Source organism: Abramis brama, assembly GCF_963993115.1.
Source record: "Abramis brama genome assembly, chromosome: 4".
Taxonomy (NCBI): Eukaryota; Metazoa; Chordata; class Actinopteri; order Cypriniformes; family Leuciscidae; genus Abramis; species Abramis brama.
This window is the reverse complement of record NC_139966.1, coordinates 16,661,364-16,677,686: the sequence shown is the minus strand read 5'-3', so window position 1 is coordinate 16,677,686 and position 16,323 is coordinate 16,661,364. Positions and strand designations below refer to the sequence as shown.

At 38.9% G+C, this 16,323-nt stretch overlaps 1 protein-coding gene across 2 annotated transcripts; it reads right to left on the bottom strand.

The window, feature by feature from the left end:
- Window positions 1-5,416: 5,416 nt before the first annotated feature.
- Window positions 5,417-13,488, bottom strand: LOC311081725 (guanylate-binding protein 4-like). Of its 2 annotated transcripts, none has more exons than XM_084112342.1 (10): window positions 13,249-13,488; window positions 11,706-11,898; window positions 11,445-11,572; window positions 11,020-11,129; window positions 10,502-10,692; window positions 10,064-10,306; window positions 9,675-9,955; window positions 9,182-9,394; window positions 8,967-9,069; window positions 5,417-6,308 (listed from the first exon to the last, which is right to left on the bottom strand). In XM_084112342.1, the coding sequence occupies exons 2-10, from the start codon at window positions 11,878-11,880 to the stop codon at window positions 5,866-5,868; spliced, it is 1,887 nt and encodes a 628-aa protein (XP_083968468.1). In that variant the 5' UTR covers window positions 11,881-11,898; window positions 13,249-13,488; the 3' UTR covers window positions 5,417-5,865. The 2 variants fall into 2 exon arrangements, with proteins under 2 accessions (XP_083968468.1, XP_083968469.1); XM_084112343.1 differs by lacking the exon at window positions 13,249-13,488 and adding an exon at window positions 11,997-12,101.
- Between the last annotated feature and the right edge of the window lie 2,835 nt (window positions 13,489-16,323).

Genomic DNA, 16,323 nt, shown 5'->3' with positions numbered 1-16,323 from the left:
CTTCCATCCGGGTCACGGCACCAATGTAACCCCTCTCACCAGGTCCTTCACACCCCGCTCCGTGCGGGTCTCGAACCCGGGTCTCCGGCATGAGAGTCAGGCGCTCTAACAAGGAGGCTAAAGACTGCAGCCTTTAGCGTCTGTCGTTAGAGCGCCAATTGAGATCAGAGGAGTGAGGTTTACTCGCACAGCAGCTACTAGCTGGCCTCCGTTACACTTGCATATCTGTGAGATCTCGTCTCACTGTAAAAAAGATACTAGGATCGACAGGTGTGTGGTCTCTTGGTCTGGACGAATCTTCTAGTGTGTGTATTCGGAAGATTATAATGCTAAAAATCGGTTGAAACTGCCTGTGGTCTCATACAGTTTTAAAATCGGTTCAGATGTGAAAATGGTCTACTGTGTCCCAGGCCTAAGTCCTTCGCTCATAGTGAGACAGTTATACTCAGAGTTATGATCATGTGACTCCCAGTAGGGTGGGGATAGTCAATAGATGCTAAAGACCTGGTACTCATCCGTGAGTTAGGGTAGTGATAGTAGTTTTTAGATGGGATGGCATCACCATATTCAGGAAAGGAATTACCCTTCCTGAAGTATTGTATTGTATGTATTCGGGATGGGAATTACCCTAAAATAGTTTTTGTATTGTATTTGGGATGGGATTTGCCCTGAAGAATTGTATTTACAACTGGAAGTTGTGGAAGCATATCACATGGCAAACCAGGAACTAAGACTGTGAGCATGAATACTATATAAGACATGAACACATAACCAAAACATAAACAACGTGACATATTCCCCTTCAGGGAATATTATATTCCCTGGACAGCTCCAGACTATAGGTACACCATACCTATACCATAGGTACACCATAGGTACACCCACCCCAAAACAAAAACAAAAAGTCCAGGAGGGTGGTGGAGAGAAGGTGGTCCAAGGGGAGGGATGGAAGGCCAGGCCCGTGAAGGGTGTTCGGCCTAGGCCATGGAGCAATGGCGTGAAGGATCAGGTGGTCATGGTGAGGCCAATGGAGATAGGAAACACCAAGGTGGCGCTGGAGGGACTGGACACCCAGGCAGATCAGAAGTAGCTTGGGACAGAGGCATAAAGGCAGCCTCCCATAAAGGCAGCCTCCGTGGCCGTAGCGTCACTGCCGCCTCTTGAGGGGCTGTAGCAGTCACTACCGAAGTGGAAGTGTATGCGGCTCACACGCACCAGATGGTGCCTGCCAATACAAGAAGTGTAGCTAATGGTGGCAGGACCTTTAAGACTACTGTATTTGAAACCACAGGACTTGGAAACACAACAGCCATTAAAAAGGGAAGTTCAATGCTGGACCAAGATCTGCATCGGCACAGCCCCACTGGAGATGGTGTCCACTTACATTTTTGCCAATTGTTCCAGAAGTCGGAAAGAAGTCAAACAAAATGATACCGGAAAGGTATTTAACAATAGATAGTCATCTGTAAGTGCATGCAATCTCTTCAGATTTATTTTTGAGTCACCTCTGCCAGTGACTGTGATTCCATGCTTCAGCTTCTTCACATGGCTTTTGTGAAAGACAAACTTGCATAAACGATCCGTGATCTTCATAAACTCAAAGGAAATTTCTCTGGAGAAGTTGGAAATGGGAAAGTGAAGCACATCTTGGAAGGGAAGAGTTTTTAGATGCACTCCCTGGGCAAGTTGTAAAACAAATGAGCACATTCTGCAGATCCTCTAAATTCAAATATTATTAAACCATAAGTATTACCTGAATAAACTATGCATTTTAAAAGAGTAATACAAAAGATCTCATGACAAACCTGTTAAAAAAACAAGTTACACATGGTGATAGTGTTTGTAAGGGCTCTAATAATAATTTGTTTACTATCAATAAATTACCATGTTTCAGCTTCAGAGAAAACTCTAGGTACTCATTCTCTGTTACGCCCAGATGAAACTAGGAGAAAACTTGACAAACTCGTTTGATTCATCGGCATCCTCATCTGATGATTTGACCTTAATGCAATCTGTTAGTTCAGTAACATATCTGACAGTATGTTCAGGCATGTCGAACATGTCAGGAATGTCAAGTGACTGTCAAACAACAACAAATGATTCATGGTCTATCAAAACAAATGTGTTATTCCATGAAGTACTAAGCAAAAATGGAGTTAGGAAAACTGGAGATTAATCTAAAAGAAAGCTGATCTATGATACTGTGTTAAATCAGTACAAATTTGTCTTTAATAAATGTGTTGCATCAATCCATTTTTTTAAAGGACAAGTTCGGTATTTTACACTTAAAGCCCTGTTTACAGATCGTTTCTGATTAAATAAACGCATTAAACTTTCGTTTACAAAGACGTGAAACTCACCGAGTGGTCAGGGGTGTTCACTGATATGCTCACACAAAAATCGCTGCAAAAGATGCTTTCCAACAGGTTTTATCGTAGTTTTTGTCCAACTCCATTGACTTGTATTGGATGTGCTGTGAGGTACGGTATTACTCCGCCGACAGAAACTGGACTGGAGTGTCTATTATTCAAGCTCTCAACGGAAGAATGTACGGGTGTGAGGCGTTTGGAAAGATAGGTCCACAGTTTTACAACGAATGGTAAAACACCTGTTGGAAAGCATCTTTTGCAGCGATTTTTGTGTGAGCATATCAGTGAACACCCCTGACCACTCTGTGTCAACTCTGTGAGTTTCACGTCTTTGTAAACGAAAGTTTAATGCGTTTTAGGAAGGATTGTTCCAGTGCACCTATGCAGCCATTGTGGAGGTGGGGGGGAAAGCGAAAGAAACCGAAAAAATTCTCAGGCCAGCAGCATGTGTCCAAATTTTAATCTTAACCGTTCTATTTCATCAGAAACGATCTGTAACCAGGGCTTTAAGTGTAAAATACCGAACCCGTCCTTTAAGAAAGTGCATTCACTGAGTCCTATTAACAACAAACTATCAAACTATTAATTTAATGCATGTTTATTCTCAAAAGCCAACAACATGCTGAATGTGACATTGTGATCTCTGATCTGAAAGTGAAAGTATTGTTGAACCATTGAAAATGCTTTTAAAATTTGATGTTACTTTTAGTTGTGTTTCAGTACTTTGGTTTTTACTTCACTTTGTCCACGTCTCCGAGTCCCTCAGTGTCCAGCAGCACCAGATTGATTCCTGCTTTAGTGGGGTGAGACACACACCACATCCAGATGCCCTTTGTCTCGGACTCAATGGTGCTGCCCAACGCAAACCCTGATAATGCCACACACACAAAAACAAAAAACTATGCCTTAAATGGATGTAACTGCATGATGATTCTAACAAGCTTTTGGATGTCATCAGCGCTGCCTGTGGGGCCTAACCTGTTTATTTCCCTGTGAGGCAATTCATCAGGTGCAGTAGAGACCCACCACCACCACTGGCAGCTGGATCTGCTGCAGAATCTGAGGGGAATTTGGCGTGGCGGCCATGATGATCTCCACAACTATTTCTAAACGTTTCATCTCAGGATGTTTCCCTTTGTAACAGTCTCGATATCTTTTGACCCATCCTTTACTAAATCTTAATCTAAAGCAATGTTTTAATCTAAACTTTATCTTTTAATTTGCCACACCATGCCAAAGGGGTTTTTGTGTATTAACTTTTTGATTTGATTTGTATTTATTCAAATCAAATCAATTAACCATCGGGATATTTCCATCAATACTTTTTTGTCCATCAGAGCGGATCTTCCTCACATGGAAGGACGATTCCAAAATATTTGTTGGGTAAAACAGTACCCTTGAAGACAAATCCTTGAGGAAAGCATGCTAACTGTTCTGTTGTTGGCTGCACAGATGAGCACAGAACACTATTTAAAGTCCCAGACTCAGAGGAGACAACAGAGCAGTGAATTTATTTTATTTTCAATGGAAATCCCCCAGAAACAGTAAGCAAAAACCTGCTTGTGTGCGCAAATCACTTCAAGCCGGAGTGTTTTCGCAACCTTGGAAAGTTCAAAGCAGGATTTGCATCAAAGTTGTACCTGAACAAGGGAGCGATACCAAATTAACGAGGCAAAGTTGCAGATGAAGAAAATATAAGCATTTTAAGTAATGCAATGTGTTTCTTCGATTCAGGCAGCTCCACTTTCGTGTGCTTTCCCTAGGCCTCCATACGCTCTATTGCATTATGCTAGCACAAACAGAAGTTGTGTTTGACAGAAATGTATTGGTGTTACTTATGACTCACACACAAAACAGCTTAGACTACTAATGTGTAAGACTTGACAATTTACAAAATGCATGGCCGTGCGGTTGAAGAATGACCACTCGCTGAGAAATTAAATTAACATTTGAACTCTCTCTTGAAAAACTAGCATCCCCATCCAAGATGAAATCACACTGAGTCAATCACCTCAGTATTGTATTAATTTACATTTATTTCCATTGACCTCTCTTCCCCCATCCATTCTCTCTCTCATGCTGAGATCACCTGAAATTCACCCAACAATCTATATGGTTTAATGTGAACAGTTATTATGTAACACTATACATGTTTGGTATCATTTGAAATGTCTCAGTGCGACTGGAACAAAGGTCTCATCCCCAAAGAAGTAATCCAAAAGGTAATAAAGTTTTTAAGAGTTTAGAGATATCTTGCTTACAGAGGAGGGTGGGTCTTTCATACAAATGACATCCTGCCCTCAAAAGGTGTAAACTCTGGAGACCATGATTAATGCGGTTTTTTTTGTCGTGGTCTGAGTATATAAAGAAATGTCTCAAGAGGCTCAGGGCGATTTGTAATGAGATCAGCCTGTAATGCTGAATGTCTTTCAGACACTCAGCATTATGTATACTATTTTCCTGAGTCAGGTATGCATCTTTTACTCTTTACCTCAGATTATTTGATGTTATGTATTGATCGTCTTTGAATTAATTCTGTAATTGGCATGATGCATTTACCTGACTAATAATAAATTGTTACATTTGATTTCATTCTGACTTACTCAGTTATTAACTTTAGTAGATTGCGTTGTATCCTTTGTTTCCGCAAAGCTACGACAAGTGTTAGATAGGGGCTAGATAAAAAAACTTTTTTCTTTTAAGGTCCTCTCATTAACATTCTCTTTCAATAACTTGAGCCTGAAGAGCTTATAGAGTTTAGCACTAGCAAACCTTACATTTTGTGAAAATCTCCTTTAATTTCATTATTTTTATTGTTTAGTGTAGCATGTAGAAAGCACAATTTCATTGAAGAGAAACTGACAAATCTAATTGCGTAATTATCTCATTATTTGTCTCAGTAATTTATCTGAATATTGACAGTTAGTACTCAAATAATTAACCACCCCTATGCAACACACACACACACACACACACACACACACACACACACACACACACACACACACACACACACACACACACACACACACACTGGTTTTGTTTTTACAAATACCATCAATTTATTTGATTCTAACATGGAATGCCAGAGAAATAGTTTCAGTTTCACTGTTCACTCTAATGAGAGTTATTTGACACATAGATGCAACATTACTTATAGTCAACATAATGTTCAAAATGGACCATCAAAATAAAGTGTTACCAAATCACTAATTAACCTTATTTGTCACTGTTTATAATTAATTAGCAATGTCAAATAATTATAACAACAATTATGATTTACCATAGATCATTTTAACTGGACACATAAAACAGGCTAGTGAACTGAAATTTAAATTTCCTTATCCATCATATCAAATATCACTAAAGGTCATATGAAGATAATGAGATCAATTGTATTGTTTTATTTTAAGATCATACCTCTATATATAAACTCTGATTGCACTGTGCAGTTACAATCCTCTGATGAGTTTGATGATCACAGAATTTAAGCATTTCACAAGATACAACATCCGCCTGAAGAGCCTGCATTCATCTCCTGTATGGCCTTCATTTGTTCTCTGTGTTGCTGCATCATCATAGCCATAGACTCCTCATGTCTCTTGTTGGAGTTTTCTAACATCTCTGCAAACTCTCTTGCTCTATTACTCTCAGCTTCAGCATTCTGTCTCTTGAACTCTTCCATCTCCTGGGTCATTCTGTCTGCCTTATCCTTAAAGCCCTTCTCCAGCAGATCAGCCTGCTCCCTCAGTTTGCTGTCCATGGCACGCTCAGCCTCCTCTCTCTGGAGCCTCATCTCCTCATCCATCTTCTCTTTCATCTGTCTCATCCTCTCTTCGTTACTCTTTCTCTCTGCTTCCATCTTCTCTTCAAGTTGTCGCTGCTTCTCCTCTTTAGCTTTGATTTCCTGCTCAAGAAGGGCTGCTTTCTCTGTTTCCTCTAGTCATTCATTGACAAAAAGAGAAAGGTGGAAACAGATGCTTTATAGATACTCAAACTATGAGATAGAGTTTTTTTTGGTGAAAGACAGATAAAATATTGATTATATATGATTCACATACTAGTACACATTTTAAGAAGAACACTTCCTTCCATTTTCAACTTCCAATATTTTACAAAAAAAGTGTTTATTTTCATCTAAGTTGCACTCTTTTAAAAACATCAATAGCATACTGAATGAGACATTTGCTAATGTAGTTCTGGCCTGATGAGTTAGAACTGAATTAAAACCATCAAGTAGACACAGAAGAGTTCAATGTATTGATCTTGATCACAGTGATCTTGATTTGTAATGATAATGTCATACAAAGCCAACCTGGACTGCATTTGTTATTGCAGGGTGCAATTCTTGGACCCTTGAAACAGCTTGCACCAAAATAATCTGGCTGTAACATCATCTTGTCCATGTCTCTGTGTCCTTCAGTGTCCAGCAGCACTCTCACAAGTACCTAAACCTTTGAGCACCTCTTTCACATAAAGCCTGGTAAGAGCTTACAAAGAAGGAAATTGGGATTTAAGGCGAGACACGGCAGGCAAAAACATCGATTTTTCATGCAGTGGTCAGTTTTGAGATTTTGGGCTAGTTTACTCCTTTAATATGTGTTCTTTCAAGCTGCTATAAAGAAAACGTTAAAAATATATATTAAGATGTTTAATTTTATTACATTTTGTTTACTTGCGGCAGTAAGTTTCTCCCGAATTTACCATGAAGTTAGCATTACAACGCGACACGCCGAGCTCCGTCTGTTTACTGAAGTCTGTCATGACCGGTATCGCTGTAAAGCTCTGAGTCTCCTGCACAACGCTATGTAACCCAAATATGGGCATTTCCTTTCTATCAGTAACCAATCGTGAATGTCCAAACGAATTAACTGTCGTTTTCTCAAAATTAGTTTTTTGTCATTCTCCAGTAGAAACATCTCAGCCTATGTAGCACCTATGTACACCAAACTTTCCAGTTATACACTTAGCAGTATTCTGAAGATATTTTCAGAGGGATTTGTTAATAAATCATTCCTGGCCTGATTTATGTGACATTTTAATAAAAAAAATATGGCTAAAATCGATTTTTTAAGGCTATGGACAGTATATTTTGATTTTCTAGGTAATGAAAGCATATATCCTGAAATCCCTCTGAGTTTTTATTTTCATCTTGTGTGTAAGATTTTGCATATTTAATGAGATAATGCCTAATTTGCATAATTAAACATACAAATTTCTAAAACTTGTAATACATTTTTTTTATATACTTGTGTAAGTAATCAACTGAGGAAGTTTTATGGTGATATCTATTATTTAAAAATTTTACCCTATTCACCTGTAGTGTCTCGCCTTAAAGGCTTAAGTAGTGTTGCGCAATATACTCCATAATCATATTGTCCTATTGTCTGCCTGTGCGATTGACGATACACAATACTATCTTGGGGGGCGGGGCTTACTTATTTGATCATTAAAGGGATGGTTCACCCAAAAATGAAAATGAGCCCATGATTTACTCACCCTGAAGTCATCCTAGGTGTATATGACATTCTTCTTTCAGACGAATACAATCAGAGTCATATTAAAAAATGTCCCGGCTCTTCCAAGCCTTATAATGGGAATTAATGGGTATATTTTTTTTGGAAGTCCTTCAAAGTTCATCCATCCATGATAAAAGTGCTCGACACGGCTCTGGGGGGGTTAATAAAGGCCTTCTGAAGCGAAGCGATGTGTTCGTGTAAGAAAAAAATCCATATTTAAAACTTTATCGACTAAAATAACTAGCTTCCGGCAGACAGCCGCACACACCGTTTACGGCGAAAGACTAACCTTGAACTTAATGCACAACGTAATGACGAACGCGGTTGCCCAGCCCTGTTTGTTTGAACCACGAGAGCTGTCAAAGCTTACGTTACTCGGATGTCCTACATCATACATCATCAAGTGTTACTGTTTAGGCGTAAGTTTGGGCGTCCCAAGTTCGTGTCCCCGCTCGTTGACCTTTTCTGATTCCTGATTAATGACAGTGAGAAGAATCAATATTTATAGTTAAATGCATTGTTTTTTAAGTCGATGTTTGAAGCTGCCTTTGATTTTCACAGATAACTGATTTGTGCTGTGTTCGGACTTAAAGACTGTTATTAGGATTATATAATATTAGTGACAGTATTATTATTAATATGTAATTGTATTGTTTTTAGCGTTATTGGTGTCATTAAATGTTTTGTTAATGAATAATAAATATAAAAATGATAAATATATATAAAATGATAAATAGATCACCTTGCAATTCTATTTTGATGTGGGATGTAGTTTTGTAGTTGTTTTAAAAAACATTTTCCTTGAGGAGTCCTCCATCCTGCGTGGCTGTCTCGCAAGTGTGGTTATGTGATGTTGTTATGAAATTAGGGAAGGCAAATTAATTGTAGGCCCGCCCTAATAATAATTTTATAATAATAATAGCCTTTTAATAATAATTATTATTATTATTATTTAATGCATTAATGGGAAAACAAGCCAATTATCGTTTTGATAATATCACCATAGGCGATATCTCTGGCTATCGTCGATACACGATACTATCGTCTGTTGGCCCAACCCTAGACTTAAGACTCTCACCCTTAATCTTTTTTTCCTTCTCGGTCAGTTTTTTGTCAGCCTGCAGAATTGCTTTTGATTCCACAGACTTCTGCTTCAGAAACGCCTCCAGGACCTCTTCAGCCTATTACATACAGACACATATAGAAAAACAATGGATAATTATGACAATGATCATATTTCTGTAGTGTAGTATGTGTAATAATGAGGTGTAATAAGTGTAATATGGGCAAGACCTTGACTTCTTTATTGGCCTGGTTGTTATAATTTTTCACAATGTCCTCCAGATCCTTGCAGAAGAGATCATAGCCACCAGGTTTGGCATAGAAACCCTGCTTGAGTTTTTCTGTCATTGTTTCCGAGAGCGATGACAAGAGATCCTCACATCGTCTCTTTGAAGCTTGCTCGTTTTGGCACAGGTATCCATCAAAGAGTTTATTAATGTTTTCCTAAAAACATGACATGTAGAATTTAAGTAGCAGTTCCCGGTTTTATACTGTATCAGAGTAGATTTCATTTATGTACACTCTGACTTCTCTTCATACCACTGAACCCCAGGAGAGGACAGTGAAATAATCACACTGATTATTGGGTTTGAATTCAGAACCAATAAAGGGCCAGAAGAGAGATTGCATTTTTCAGTTGGTTGCCCAGTGTTACTGAGTCAACAGTTCACAGCATCATCCTAAATTAACTGAAACTGAAAATCTGAGAAGAGATTCGGTCTACCTCTAGAGATTTCAGGTACTTCCCGTCAGAGTCCCTGAAGGAACGCTTCATGAAGGTTTGTGTCGCCATACTGCTGAGACGTTGGTGTTCTGAGGACACATCCTTCAGTTCCAGAGGGAAGGAGTCCTTCAGCTTCTCCATTCCACTCTGGTAAACCTGAAGCCCCTCCTTCACTGCAGCCTCATTCTCAATCATTGACATGGCGATCACTGCATTCTCCAGACACGGCACAGCCCCACTGGAGATGGTGTCCACATACATTTTCACCAAATGACTCAGAACTTCAGAGAAGGAAAGAAGTCAAACAACATGATACGGGAAAGGTATTCCACAACAGACAGTCATCTGTAAGTACATGCAAACTCCAAACAGATTTATTTTTGAGTAACCTCTGCCAGTGACTGTGATTCCATCCTTCAGCTTCTTCACATGGCTTTCGTGAAAGACAAACTTGCAGAAACGATCTGTGACCTCCAGGAACTCAGAGGAAAGATCAGCAGGATCCAAGCTCTCCAAACGAGACACATTCTCTGGGGCGGTTGGAAACGGGAAAGTGAAGCACGTCCTGGAAGGGAAGAATTTTTGGATGCACTCCCTGGGCAAGTTGAACTCCATCACTTTTTTTGATGTGCCTGAAACAAATAAGCACATGCTGTAGCTCTTTTCAATTCAAGTATTATTAAACCATAAGTATTGTCCAATAAATTCTGAATTTTAAAAGAGTAATACAAAATATCTGTTGAAAAAATCTAGTCACACAAACTCATTATGATTATGATAGTGATTGTGACTCTTAAAATAATCTTTTTGTACTATTATTAAATTACCATGTTTGAGCTTCAGAGCAAACTCTAGGTACTGATTCTCTGTTGCGTCTTTGCCATCGATCTTTCGCTCAAGGGTGAAGTCCCTCACAGCCCAGATGAAACTAGGGAAGAACTTCACAAACTCGCTTGAATCGTCGGCATCCTCATCTGATGATTTGACCTTAATGCACTCTGTTAGTTCAGTAACATATCTGACCGTTTGTTCAGGCATGTCAAACATGTCAGGAATGTCAAGTGACTGTCAAACAGCAACAAATGATTCATAGTCTAACCAAACAAATGTGTCATTCCATGAAGTACTAAGCAAACTCTGAACACCATTGCTTGCATACTTTTTAGTATCACAAAGCCTAGCTATGAAGGAAGCAGATAGATGTAGATAAGTAGGTGTAGATGTAGGTAAGTAGATGCAAATAAGTCCCCCGTACATGGCAATGTGGAGCAAGAGACATCAACTTGTATTGACAACAATGTCGTGATGTATTTGTACTCATTTGTCTAGGTTGTCAGAAGGATACTGCAGCTCCTCGATTGCCCTGTTGTCAATCGTCCCTCGACTGTTGTAGACCAGAGTGCTGCTCAGTAACACAGCCAGACAGAAGATGTTAGTGTCATGCTTTGAGTCTCCCTGAGAAAGAGAAAGACAATCATGGAGCTCTATTTTAATAGTGTTAAATCAGTACAAATTAGTCTTTAATAAATGTGTTGCATCAATCCATTTTTTTTAAGAAAGTGCATTCACTGACTCATATTAACAACAAACTAGAAAGCTATTAATTGAATACATGTGTTCATTCTCAAAAGCCAACAACATGCTGAATGTGACATTCTATCTGAATAAGGGTATCTCTGATCTGAAAGTGAAAGTATTGTTGAACCATTGAAACTGCTTGTGACATTTGATGCTTTAAGTTGTGTTTCAGTATTTTGGTTTTTACGTCACCTTGTCCACGTCTCCGAGTCCCTCAGTGTCCAGCAGCACCAGAGTGGTTCCTGCTTTAGTGGGGTGAGACACACACCACATCCAGATGCCCTTCGTCTTGGACTCGATGGTGCTGCCCAACGCAAATCCTGATAATGCCACAGCAAAAAAACCAAAAAAACATCACAATGACTTTTATGCATGTAACTGTATGAAGTTAAATATATGAAACATGTTGTTTCTCTCAAGCTTTTGGATCCTTCCAGCACTGCCTGCTCTAACCTGTTTGTTTCCCTGCGAGGCGATTCATCAGGTAGGACTTCCCGGTGCGGTAGAGACCCACCACGGCCACCACCACCACTGGCTCCTGGATCTGCTGCAGGATCTGTAGTGCTGACTCCTGCACACACAGCTTCCCTTCTGACCCAGTGTCAATCAAGCAGACTGGTTTATCCATGATCACTGGAGAATACAGCTGTACAACAGATACACACATTTAAAATCCTTCAAGCTACTGCAGTGTACTAGAAGTAAAAAGTTAAGTTGCATTGAGAAATATTCTAGTAATTCTACCGAACACCAGATGAGCAGCTTTTCCTTTTCTGTTTGGGGAAGTTTCTGTAAAAGTGTTTGACGTCACCTTAAAGGTGCCTTGAAACATGCAACATTATTCAGTGTGTTGACGTAATTTCCAGTGAAACAGGAAGGCAGGGAGGGACATATCGAACAGCTCCTCTCCTTTTTTAAAATGCCAGTAGCGTTTTGTTTATATCACAGCTCGGCCAGAGCCGTTAAGATCAGTAATGCATCAGTCAAGCATCAGTCACCTCCAAATCTCTAACTTTTTCTCTTTATAATCTCCTCCATATCACTTTAAAATATAGCATTCTGAGTTCAAATGGCTCGTTTTTTTACTCGCACGTATGATCTGCTCTGTATCTCTGGACTGGAGCTGCGGCGGTTTGCATGACACTTACATGTGAAACCAGGCTTCATTCACCCCACTGGAAAGCATATTTACACTGTACCATCCCCTATCCCCTATATAGTGCATTATGTGCCATTCACCATGTAGAAAATAGTTAATGTTTTGAACAAGTGACCAATTTTAGCTACAGCGTCTATTTAGGGGCCGGATGCTTCAGATTCTGGTGAGCATTTGATTGGACAGAAAATCTGATGAGAAGCTGAAGTGCAGAGTGATGTCATCAGAATCATTTATCCATATTGGCGGAAGTGAGAGACTAAGTTATGAACGCTTACAGTATATCTTGTAAATGCAAATTTTGTCATTGTTTTGGAGCACACTTGCTTTTAGATAACAGTAAGAGTAACATATTCATACTAAAAGACAAAAAACTTCCATTTTGATTTCATAGGGATTTTAACACTATAGAGAATAAAAATATGGAAAGATAAACAGACAAAAGCCACAGAATATGCAGACTTGTACACAAATACAAACATTCCAATAAAACCCACATCTTCCAAACTCACATAATGCACACATTCACAACAAATTACACAAACAAGCTGAATGGGGCGCATTCTGTAAGTTTAGTTTGTGTCCAGTTTGTGTATCAGCTTTACTGGGTTTAGTCCATGAACAATTATTTGAAGCTGTAACAAGACATGGCCCTAAACTTTATCGAGACATGTCAAGGTGTAGAGCTCACTCATACCTACTCACACACACACAGACACACACACGCACTTAAATCTTACTTATGGTGACTCTTCATATGTGTAATAGCTTTTATTTTAAACAATATTTTCTATCTGTTGTAATACCCATTTAATCCATGGATGAAGGAGTGTCACTTACCTTTTGGCTTTACTTAGGGTGAATTCAGGTTGATTGGGACACTTTTTTCAGTAGCTCGATCTGAGTTGTACACATGTTGTAGCTTCCTGTCATTCGATCTGTATATCTTTGACACTCCTTTAGGTTCGGCCTCTTAAGACTAATTCGTCTAGAGTAAGTACGGGGATGTTCCTTTTATTGACGGTGCAAATAACAATGTGCAGTTCAGCTCTTGGTTTCACTTTAAAAATCAGCAACTGCAACATGTTTTAGCAGGTACAAGAAACTTGGAGTCTTCCCAGACTGTGTAACCACATTGTCATTGTTAATATGTGCTTGGATTTTTTCCTGATGAAATTTACTGGTAATTCCCAACAATATCTGACTTTCTCCTGGGTATCAGACAAGAAAAGATTGGGGAAAATATGGTTACCTGTGGCTCAATCAGTAGTGTATGATGCTAACAATGTCAAGAGTTCAATGTCCAGGAAAGATTTTTACTCAAATTTCTACCTTAAAAAATGTGTTTAATAAGTGTATTGTTCAATAAAATTACAAACAACAATCCTTGTGTAACGTTGCTGAGAAAGGCAGGTGAAGACAAGGATCTAAACACAGGGTGATTTAATAAAGTAACACAGAACTCAAAGAACAAAGGAACAAAATCTTGGAAATCACAGAGAGATGCAACCATTACATGTACAACAACTGACAAAGTAACAAGTGAAACCAAGGGCTATAAATACACAGGGGCAAACAAGCTAAACAAGATAACAAGGGGGTGTGGCTAATTAGAAACACCTGGGAAGACTAATAAGGACTACAAAACATGGCACAGAACAGGACATAACAAGTCCACACAAGCCAAGGGGAACACAAGACAGGAATCATGACACCTTGTGTCTTCAAAATTCACATGGAAAGGGTTTGGATTCTAAAGTCTCTGAAATAGCAAACTACTCCCATGGTCTGACATGCTGAGCTAAGAGGTTGTTAGAGCCATGATTATGTATTTTATTTTATAATCACTAAAAAATTCAGGTGATAACAAGCCAGAGCTCTTGGGATTCCATTATAGTATTATACAGTATATACATACAGCACCATATGACTTTGTGACTCACGTGACTTGACTTTATATCTTAACTTTTTTCTTAATTGCTAAACTTTTGCAAAATTGACATTATTTTATTACTGTGAAGCTGCTTTAAAACGATCTCTATTGTATAAAGCACCATATAAATACATGTGATTTGACAGGTATCACTTGCGGCAAAATATCCCAATAGCGTCTGGCTGAAGACTTGCACTCTCAGACACCTGCGTTTCCTCTGCAAGTGAGACGCCTGAGAACAGCTCTCAATGTCGTTCAAGATTATGTTTATCTAAGTTACTTATGCACAACTCAGTCTAGGCTTAACATTAACAATGCAGCCTAACTAGCCAACTATGAAACCACTCACTGTCTTGAATACATAAACTAAACTATTTGATAGAGTGGTATATAAGCTGTCTTATGTAGGCCTATACTGTCTTGCCATGGCTTACACGTTGAAACCACTGTATAGTTTACCATACCCGTTTTATTTTGGGGGGTGAAAACATTGTTATTAGCAAAATACGTCTTTTGAAATGTAATGTAAAATACAACATGTAATTAATAAATAAAGCAACACTGGGAAGGTCATTTAAAAAAAAGCAGTTATTTTCCAAGGTAGTGCATTACACTATTTTACAGTAATTGTAGCAGACTAATAGGAGTGCAAACACATACATATTTTTCCTTCAAATAAACATTACAAAGTACTGCTCTGAAACAATTTGTGCTGAGAAAACCACTTTATAACGACTAAAAAGTTGATGATGATGCCAAAAAGATTTGCATGCGCAGGGTAAGATTTGTGGAAGTGTACATAAGATTGTAAATTAAATTTATATTCAGATTTATTTTATTAGCATGTAAATTCAATTTACATAAAAAAATTTGTTAGTGTGAAGCTGCAGTTTCACAATCCATGAATTACGCTTACAGTACAATACAAAACAGTACATTTTGCAAATCTTTTTTCTTACGCTTGAAACGCTATTTACACATTTACAGTGCTTTTCTTGTGCATGCAGTTTATTAGAGTTGTATCTCCCTTGTTCTCTGTATTATTGCACACAATCACTTGATGGAACATTTGAATAAGCCAGCAAGTGGTGTTTTGATCAGTCAGTGCTTGTAATTATGCATAATCTATTTATTTTAAGTACGTTACATATGTAACACTGTCACTGTAAAATAAAGTGGTACCAGTTTATCTTTATATAGTACTATTTGTATATTGTGTATTTGTACATGTTACTCAGTAATACAAAACAATTAATAGATGTAAATTAACATTTACAATAAAAATGTAAAAACTAGCATGAGCTTAATGTTTTTTGTTATTGTTTTTTTTAAATTGTGTAGACCTGATAATTCCCTTGTATCCTTTGCTGTTATTTTAAAATAGTATTTGCTTACTTGAATGCTAAATAAATAATATAACATAATATTTCAGGGATCACACTTCTCAGCCTTCCCGGGAAAGTCTATGCCAGGGTACTGGAGAGGAGAATACGGCCGATAGTAGAACCTCGGATTCAGGAGGAACAGTGTGGTTTTCGTCCCGGCCGTGGAACATTGGACCAGCTCTATGCCCTCTCCAGGGTGCTGGAGGGTTCATGGGAGTTTGCCTAACCAATCCACATGTGCTTTGTGGATTTGGAAAAGGCATTCGACTGTGTCCCTCGCGGCGGCCTGTGGATGGTGCTCCAAGAGTATGGGGTCCGGGGCCCTTTGCTAAGGGCTATCCGGTCCCTGTACGACCGGAGCAGAAGCTTGGTTCACATTGCCGGCAGTAAGTCAGACTTGTTCCCAGTGCATGTTGGACTCCGGCAGGGCTGCCCTTTGTTGCCGGTTCTGTTCATAATTTTTATGGACAGAATTTCTAGGCGCAGCCAGGGGCCGGAGGGTGTCAGGGTGAGACCACGCGATTTCATCTCTGCTCTTTGCGGATGATGTTGTCATCAGACCAGGACCTTCGGCATGCACTGGAACGGTTTGCAGCC

Excerpts from the sequence above, each read along its gene's own strand:
- LOC311081725 (XM_084112342.1), bottom strand. The coding sequence starts at position 11,880 with ATGGATAAACCAGTCTGCTTGATTGACACTGGGTCAGAAGGGAAGCTG. Across the intron at positions 9,395-9,674 it reads AGTACCTGAAATCTCTAGAG|GAAAACATTAATAAACTCTT; the intron begins GTAGACCGAATC and ends TCATGTTTTTAG. Across the intron at positions 9,070-9,181 it reads AGGCCAATAAAGAAGTCAAG|GCTGAAGAGGTCCTGGAGGC; the intron begins GTCTTGCCCATA and ends TGTATGTAATAG.